Source organism: Fukomys damarensis, unplaced genomic scaffold (assembly GCF_012274545.1).
Source record: "Fukomys damarensis isolate Sample0158 unplaced genomic scaffold, DMR_v1.0_HiC HiC_scaffold_9, whole genome shotgun sequence".
Taxonomy (NCBI): Eukaryota; Metazoa; Chordata; class Mammalia; order Rodentia; family Bathyergidae; genus Fukomys; species Fukomys damarensis.
The window spans coordinates 5,533,528-5,541,919 of record NW_022900921.1 but is presented as its reverse complement, the minus strand read 5'-3'; the positions used below and the strand labels follow the sequence as shown (position 1 = coordinate 5,541,919).

The following is an 8,392-nucleotide window of genomic DNA, read 5'->3' as shown; positions in this document are numbered from 1 at the left end:
AAAAAAAAAAAAAAAAAAAAGATGAACTGGACCCCAGAGGTCTGTCAGAGGCTGCAAAGCCTAGGAGGGGTCCAGTCACACTGAGTGACATAGAATGCCATATATACAGGATGGGTGGGGAGACATCAAATAATACCTCTTTGCCCTGAAATATGCAGTTGCTCCCTCCTCCTTTGGAGCAGAACCAAGCTCTGTGCGCCATAGGCCCAGTTCCTGTGCCCCTCCATTCTGCCTCCTGGCCTTCCTTCCTCCTAATTCTGGATGCACCCAGAACTCCAGTCACACCTGAAGGTGCCCCTCTGCCCAGACATTGGCAGTGCCACTCCTCTGGGCACACACAGGAGCCCTCTTCATCCTTCAGAGCTTGCTGAATCCAGGACTGGTTTCCCCGGGTGGAATGGGTCAGTCTGTGCCCTCACGAGCCTGATCAGACTTTGCCCCACGTTAGAATCAGCATGAAGTTAGACACTAAGTTTCCTGCAGGCATATTCGGGCTCATCCCTTTCCTCCTAGCCTCCCTGTCACTATGAATAAACACAAAGCATGCTGAAATCCGAGAGCCACTTCCTCGGCCATGACCACCAATGGCACGCACTGGGGCAGATAGGTCATCTGTCCCTCTGCACTCCTGGGCTCAAGGCTGCTTTCTGGACCGTCCCGTGCCTCCATTCACGATCACTGTTCCCCACCACAGGTGTCAGCGACTGACGATGACGGACCCCTAAACAACGCCGTCACCTACAGCCTGGTAGGAGGGAATCAGCTCGGGCACTTCTCCGTCCACCCCGAGAAGGGAACACTGCAGGTGGCCAAGGCCCTGGACTGGGAACAGGTGAGCAGATGGCGGGATCCGCTCTGAGCCCCTCAGAGCAGAGACATGGCCCTGCTGCAGGTCTGAGGGCGGCACTGTGGCCAGCACCCACCCCTCATGCCCAGAGCGTCCCATTTCCTCTGTGAGGCCAGGGACAGGAGAGGGACCGAGGGACTCTAAACGTAGCCTGGAGAGCTCAGCTCTTCCTCGCAGTTCCCCAGGACAGCCGCCGTTCACTGACCTCTTTACCGTGTGCCGTGCATTTTGCACAATGCTCACCGTGCCTTACACCGTCCGATCCTCCGTGGTCCCGGGAAGCTGGCACTGCTCTTCCCCTCACATAAGTGAAGGCCCCACTTGTAAGTCGCACCACTTCTTCCTGCCTCCAGACCCTGAGCCGTGCGGTGCCGTGGGTGGGCCATGAGCGTGGGCCCAGGCCAGCATCTCCACCTTTCCTTCCTGAAAACATTAGCAGAGTCAAGGGGCTGATGCGAGGGGCCCCGCTGCTAAGCCTCCCCATCATCTCGTGACAGACGCCCAGCTACTCCCTGAAGCTGCGGGCCATGGACAGCGGGCAGCCACGGCTGCATGCGGATGCCGACGTCCACGTGCAGGTGGTCGACGTCAACGACAACCCACCGCGGTTCTTCCAGCTCAACTACAGCACCACCGTCCCGGTCAGTCCGAGGGTGGTGCTCCCCGTGGTACCGGTCTATCCGGGCGGCTGTGACTTTGCCACTGCTAACCCTGACCGTGGCGCACACAGTTAAAGGGGGCTCCGGATGACACAATTACAATATCAGGGTTGGGTCAAGCGCTTCCCTGGCCTCCTCTTCCCATCTGGGGCTCATGACACCCGCGTGAAGTGGACAGGATCTCTTCCACGGGTTTAAGGAACGGGATGCAGAGACACGAGTATGTCACGCTTAGCACTTAAAGCCCGATGATTTTCTAGATCTTAAGTCACCTTCACCATGGCAGTGGTTTGCAAATAGGATTTGAAGAGGGCCTTGTGATTTTATGGGGGACTCGTCCGGGCCCTAAGTGGTGAGGGTGGCAAAGCAGGGGGTAAGAGTGGATTCTGGGTCCTAGGCGTCTGACCTGCTGTGGGGAATGAGTATGAGTTAGGATGCGGTAGATACAAACAGCAGATATCCGACTCAAAGTTGTCAAGTAACGAGGATTTATGAAGATGGTGGAAAATTCCATCCAAAAGTGGTTACCACATGCTTGCCTAATCATCTCCAAGGCACACAGCGGGGACTTCTTTTGAAGGATCTGCTCTTTGTCAAAGGAGTCTGTTCAGAAATAGCACTTGAAAGGCCAGCGATTTAGCTCAGTGATGCCGCTGCCTGCCTCACAAGCACAAGGTCCCGAGTTCCATCCCCGGTACCGGAAAACAAACAAACACACACGTGATGCTCACCCTTTCAACACTAAAACTTGGCACAAGGAATCAGATTAGGATATCTGACTTGGCCTAATGTCATGTCCGTCCTCATGAGGGGTACACGTTGCCTGAGGACATCGCCTGCAGATGCCTACACAAATGCAGGGTTTTAGGAGAAGGAGAGAAACGATGTCTGTCGGACACACAGCCATCAGCTTGTCTTAGATTCTGTTTGTAGATAAGTTTGTGATCCTAAAAACAACCAGCCATTGCAGTAGGATAGCACGTTACAGAACAAAGGCTGAAATGATACCTAGGCGATCATATTTTCTTGGTTAAACTCCTGCTCATTTTAAAATTTGCTCAATAATGTGGTGCACCGATCTTCTAAGGAAGAGACCTCTTGTGAGTGGCCAGCTGATGTTGCCAAGTACAAAATTCCCACATGTATCCCAGCTACCACCTTACAGCTATGACTCATCACCTCCCTATAACATAGGGTTCCCCCATGGTCTCTAAGAACAAACTGTTCTGAGACCCAGCAAACTGTTTCTGAGACCTAGGGCTGCCCTCGGGAGCAAAGGCAGCAGCTCAAGGCAGCGGCACAGAATGAATGAATGGTGACCGAGGGTACAGTCAGAGCGCGAGGGTCCATCTCACGTGAGGGGTCCAGAAAGACGTGCGGAGGAGTCCTGGGGAGGCTCATTCTGCTCTGACTTCCGGCCACTCTTGCTCTCAGGAGAACTCCGCCATCGGCAGTAAGGTCCTGCAGCTGATCCTGAGCGACCCCGACTCCCCGGAGAACGGTGCCCCGTACTCATTCAGAATCACCAAGGGCAATGCTGGCTCCGCCTTCCGAGTGACTCCAGAAGGGTGGCTGGTGACCACGGCAGGCCTGAGCAGGAGGGCTCAGGAGCAGTACCAGCTGCAGGTCGAGGTGAGAGCCGCGGCGGGCCCTGGTTGGTGTTGGTGACCATGGGGACGACGGACTCGCTGGCGAAAGCACGTCCAGTGCTTCTGTCATTAGGAGAAAGTGTGCAGAGCCCTGCAGTATCAGGCCAGGCAGGTGCTTCACGTGGACCCTGCATTAAGTCCTCCTCATGCTCCTTAAGGTAGGTACACTTGCTGCCACACTGTACAGACAGGGAAACAGAGGCACGCAGAGGTTCAGTGACTGCTTTAAAGGATGCTGAAGTGGCGGAGGTGGATTGTTCCAAACCCAGGCACTCAGACTGCAGAGCCCAAACCGAATCCTGCCCTGTGCTCTGCAAAAGGCCCCCTCTCCAGCTCCGGCTCCTGATGTGCCCAGAACATCTCTCTGAGCCTTGGTGCCAGAAGCTCTACCTCCCAGGACCGCCTGGGACCCGGTTGATGCTCTGCCCATATGCAGGAGGCTGGGGGCACCACCGTGGGTTATACGGGAATTGCCCAAGAGCGGTTGCCAACGTGGTACTCAAGCATTCTCCGGGGGGCACTTCATTGCCCCGGTTCTTGTACTGTGTGGATTTCCGGGCTGAAATGATGTGTCCATTCACCCACCCATCCAGTTGTCCAGTCTGTCAGCAAGTACTGACGGTGCGTTTGCCATGTGCCAGGCCCATGCCAGCTACCAGGAACAGAGCTGGGGCAAGAAGGATTTGCTGTCCCCATGGGTGTTAGATAATAATTGTGGAAATAAACAATAAACAGGCAGCTGGCATGGTGGTGCACACCTGTAACCCCAGCACTTAGGAGGCTCATGCGTTCAAGGCCAGCCTGAACTACACAGCGAGACCCTGTCTCAAAAAGCAATAACAAATAACGAATCGGTAACATCCTTAGAAGTGCGAAGTGCTGAGACTCCAGACAAGTGGACACATAGAGCTGTGTGAGGAGTGGGCCGCGGGCTCCATGCAGGGAGACCCAGATGATAAAGGCGGTGAGCTGGGCCAGAGTCCGAAACCGTCTGTGCTGCGGCTGAGATGGTTAGCAAGTAGGGAGCGGCGGTGGGAGTGAAGCCGGTGAGGGAGGCCAGGGAGACGTGAAGTCTCAGGGCCGAACCGTGTGTCTCGCAGTCCAAACTGTGACCCTGAGGGTTGAGAGGTGCTGCGTTGGTCCGTCTGGGCTGCCGCAGGAAAACACCGCAGACCAGGGGCCTTAGAGAGCGGACATCTATTTCCGAGTTCTGGAAATGTGAAATTAAAGTACAACTATGGTCAGGTTCTTGAGGGAGTCCTCTTCTAAGCCGCACATGACAGAAAGACAGCAAGCTGGCTGGCCGGGCTCTGCGTAGATGGGCACTGATTCCCTTCCCAGGGGCTCCATCTTCTTGATCTTGTTACTCACAAAAGTCCTACCTCCAAATGCCACTGCACTGGGGATTAGATGTCAAGAAATGAATGTGGAAGGACACAAATATTCAGTCCACAGCAAGCCCTGCAAAGGAGTGAAAACTGATCACGAAAGGTCAAAGCCAAGAATAAGCCAGGATGTGCAGCCCTCTCCTTATAAGCCTTGGTGATGCTTCTGGATTTTAATGTATGTGCAGTGGGAAGTGGCTGAAGGGCTCCACACAGGGAAGAGACCTCCCTGCATAGCAGAGGGCTCGTTCTGAAGCTCTGCAGAGAGTCACCGAAGCTGCCTTAGCAGTGCTGAGACTCGGGATGGTGAAGGTAGAAGGAAGTGGGCTGGGCCGGGACAGTTTGTGTATGGAGAGGGAGGAGTTAGTGATGGCCTGGATGTGGGGAAACACAAAAGCAGAGTAAGGGTGACTCTCAGATCGCTGGCACCTGTGAAGAGTAGGTGACGGTGTCCCACAGGGCCAGGGGAGACGGGAGGCATGTGAGGCAAGACCGGCTTACAAAGTAGATTGAGGCTCTGCTTTGCAAACCTGTGTGCACAGGGGAGAACGATTCACGGCAGGTAGAAGGGCAGGTGCCCAGTGAATGGTGGGAACGGCGGCCGGCAGCTCGGAGGGGAAGTGTGGGCCAGTGTGAATGGTCCCCAAAGCCTAAAGCACGAATATGATTGCCTGGGGGAAGAGAGAGGGGACACTTCTGATCCCTGTACTGATAAGGCCCAGGCAGAGGCTGGGCCCCCGCAGGTGCCTAGAGACAGCGGCCTCACGACTCCCTCTTAGCTTGGTTCCCTATTTCCACTCCCTTCTCCGGGAGGGAGCACAGACAGGCCAGTGAGCAGAAACAGACTGAGGACACAGGAGTTCAGACTCTGCTCAGGCCTTCTCTGTGTGACCTTGCTCTGACCCCATCTCATAAGAAATATAAACTATGATAACACATTTGAAGCATTTAAGTTACTGGAGGGCCGGGGACTTAGCTCAGTGGTTCCACCGCCTGCCTTGCAAGCACAAGGTCCCAAGTTCGATCCCCAGTTCCCCCCGCAAAAAATTAAATTAAAGTTACTGGAACATGGTCTGTACTCGGCTGCTGCAAGCTCTGGATGAGAACGAGTGATAACTATTAATCACGGCGGTAGTAGGTGCTTCCTTGCGTTACTGTTATGAATGGTGTGGATGACGGCTTCTGGGATTGGTTTCTCTTCAGTGTGTGGCACAGGTCCCAGCAGGAAGCATCACTGTACAGCTTCCTGAGCGCTCTAAGTGTCAGTGTGAGTGAACCAGCTGTGTTCTGAGGGAACACCGTGGAGGCCCTGGTCGACGGCTGAGAAAGCGACCGTGGACCTAGAGGAGATGGAGGCGGGCTTTGTCCTTTAAAGTGGGCAGAAAGCTGCAGGGATGCGTGGTGAAACATGAAGGACAATTTTATTTCTGTAATTTCCTACCTACGTCTTACCTGAACCCTTCCAGGGCTTCTTAGCACCAACAGAAACTCCACCCTTGTGCCATCAGGGAGGCTGCCCTCCTTCCCCAGCAGGTTCACCGCTGGCCCTGTGTCCTGCGCTCGAGCGCCGGTGCTCCTTTCTGCTTCGCTGTGTTGACCCCTCCTTCTGCGCTCCAGGCCCCTTACTGTGCCACCCCTGGCCTGTCACTTCTCATCTCTTCAGACTTGGCCTAAACAGCACTCCTCGGAGACCCTCCCCTTCCACCTGATCCAGGGTGTGCGTGCACACACACACGCACACACACACACACACCCGCTTTTCTCGGTCACACCGCTTTATCTCCTTCACAGCGTTATGCATGTCCAGAACTCTCATGCCTGTTTGCTCACTCGTTATTCCCCTTTGTTCCCTACTCACAGCAGACGGCCTGGCCCATAGGAGGTACGGAGAAATATTTGACTTGAAGAATAAACCCCCCATTCCTACTCTAATCATGTAATAAAGGAAGACCCAAAAAGCATCTCCTTGGGCTGAGTCGGGTGCGGTGGAAAATGTGCACTGGGTTTGCTAAGAGACCTGGATGACCGCTGAGGGAAGAGACAGACAAGGAAGCTTCCAGAAGGAAGGGCCCCGAATGTGTGTTTTACTGTGGTGATGGCATGCAGCTCCCCACAGACCTCCAGAAAACCTGTAGTCCACACCTGTGCCTTCATAGTGAAATTCTCTTTCCAGCGCGACAACACAGCGAGCCTGCCCTCAGGCAGGAGGGACAGGGAGATGCGTTGCCCCAGAAAGCCAGCCTCAGGCGGCCGGAGGAGCACAGGTCCCGCGGGTAATGGCGGTGTTCGTTCTGCCCACAGGTATCGGACAGCGGCATCCCTCCCCTCTCGTCTTCGACGTGGGTCAGCGTCCTCGTCCTGGAGCAGAGCCACTACCCACCTTCCGCCCTCCCTCTGGAGATCTTCATCACCGTCGGGGAGGAGGAGTTCCAGGGCGGCATGGTGGGGAAAATCCACGCCACGGACCGGGACCCGCAGGACACTCTGACGTACAGCCTGGCAGGACTGGGCTCCCTGGGCCGGAGCTTCTCAGTGGGCGCAGCCGACGGTAAGATTATCGCCGCCCAGGGGCTGCCCCGTGGCCACTACCTGTTCAATGTCACCGTCAGCGATGGCACCTTCTCCACCACGGCGGCCGTCCACGTGCACGTGTGGCACGTGGGCCAGGAGGCCCTGCAGCAGGCCCTGTGGCTGGGCTTCCAGCAGCTCACGCCGGAGGAGCTGGTGAGCGACCACTGGCGGAACCTGCAGCGGTTCCTGAGCAACACGTTGGACGTCCGGCGGGCCAGCATCCACCTGGCCAGCCTTCAGCCCGCAGAGGCCGCGGCCGGGGTGGACGTGCTCTTGGTCTTTGAGGGGCATTCCGGGACCTTCTCTGACCTGCGGGAGCTGGCGTCCACCCTCGCTCGCTCGGCCAAGGAGATGGAAAACTCGGTGGGGATTCAGATGAGGTCAGCCGCGCCTGTGGTGCCCTGCCGGGGGCCAAGCTGCCAGGCTCAGCCCTGCCAGGAGACGGTGCACCTGGAGCCCACGGTTGGGCCCACGTACAGCACGGCCAGGCTCAGCATTCTCACGCCGCGGCACCGCCTGGAGAGGAGCTGCGCCTGCAACGGTGAGCAGCGGGCCCCTACCGGCTCACGGAAGCTTTCCTAAGGCCGAAAGCCACAGACCACCGTGGCCTCACAAAATCTGGTCATAAATATAACCCAGTTTCTGCCACTTTGGCAAAGTCTGAAAATAACAGAATACATTAGGCACTAACATTACAGCAAGGGGCGCAGATGGGTGTCAGGCTCCCCCGCTCACTGGCTGGGTGGCTTAGGAGGGTTACTTTCCCTGTGTGTTTGGCCTTGGCTGCTGTAGGGATTAAATAGTATGGAATATGCCTGACATAAGAATGTGCTCCATAAACACTGAGGCGACTACTGTTATTACCATAGCCTGCTAGGAGTCAGCTCAAAATTTAGACTCAGTGTCGGTTCAAACCCCAGCTCTGTCATACATTAGCTGTGTAGGTTGGGGTGGGTTCACAGAATCGTCCCAGCTCCAATTTCTAACCTGTAAAGTGGAGAAAATAACATACCACCTGCCTCCTGGGGTGGTTAGGGGAGCTGGAAACAGCCTGCCTGTGCCAGGCTCTATGTTGAAGCCAGCTAGCCTGAGCCAGGGCCATCTGCAGTGGAAAGGACGTTTGGAAGCCAGGCGTGGTAGCGCACACCTATAATCCCAACCCTTGGGAGGCTGAGGCAGGAGGATCGCTGTGAGTTCAAGACCAGCCTGGGCTACATAGTGAGGGCTACATAGTGAGTTCCAGGTCAGTCTCAACTACATAGTGAGACCTTGTCTCTCTCT

The 8,392-nt window shown here is 55.8% G+C and overlaps 1 protein-coding gene across 1 annotated transcript in view; it reads left to right on the top strand.

The window, feature by feature from the left end:
- Nucleotides 1-8,392, top strand: part of Fat2 (FAT atypical cadherin 2) — a 118,228-nt gene that overhangs the window by 92,148 nt on the left and 17,688 nt on the right. Inside the window, exons 17-20 of the mRNA XM_033761574.1 lie at nt 695-832; nt 1,345-1,488; nt 2,941-3,138; nt 6,842-7,652. Coding sequence (XP_033617465.1) covers nt 695-832; nt 1,345-1,488; nt 2,941-3,138; nt 6,842-7,652 — 1,291 coding nt within the window. The remainder of the gene's footprint in view (nt 1-694; nt 833-1,344; nt 1,489-2,940; nt 3,139-6,841; nt 7,653-8,392) is intronic.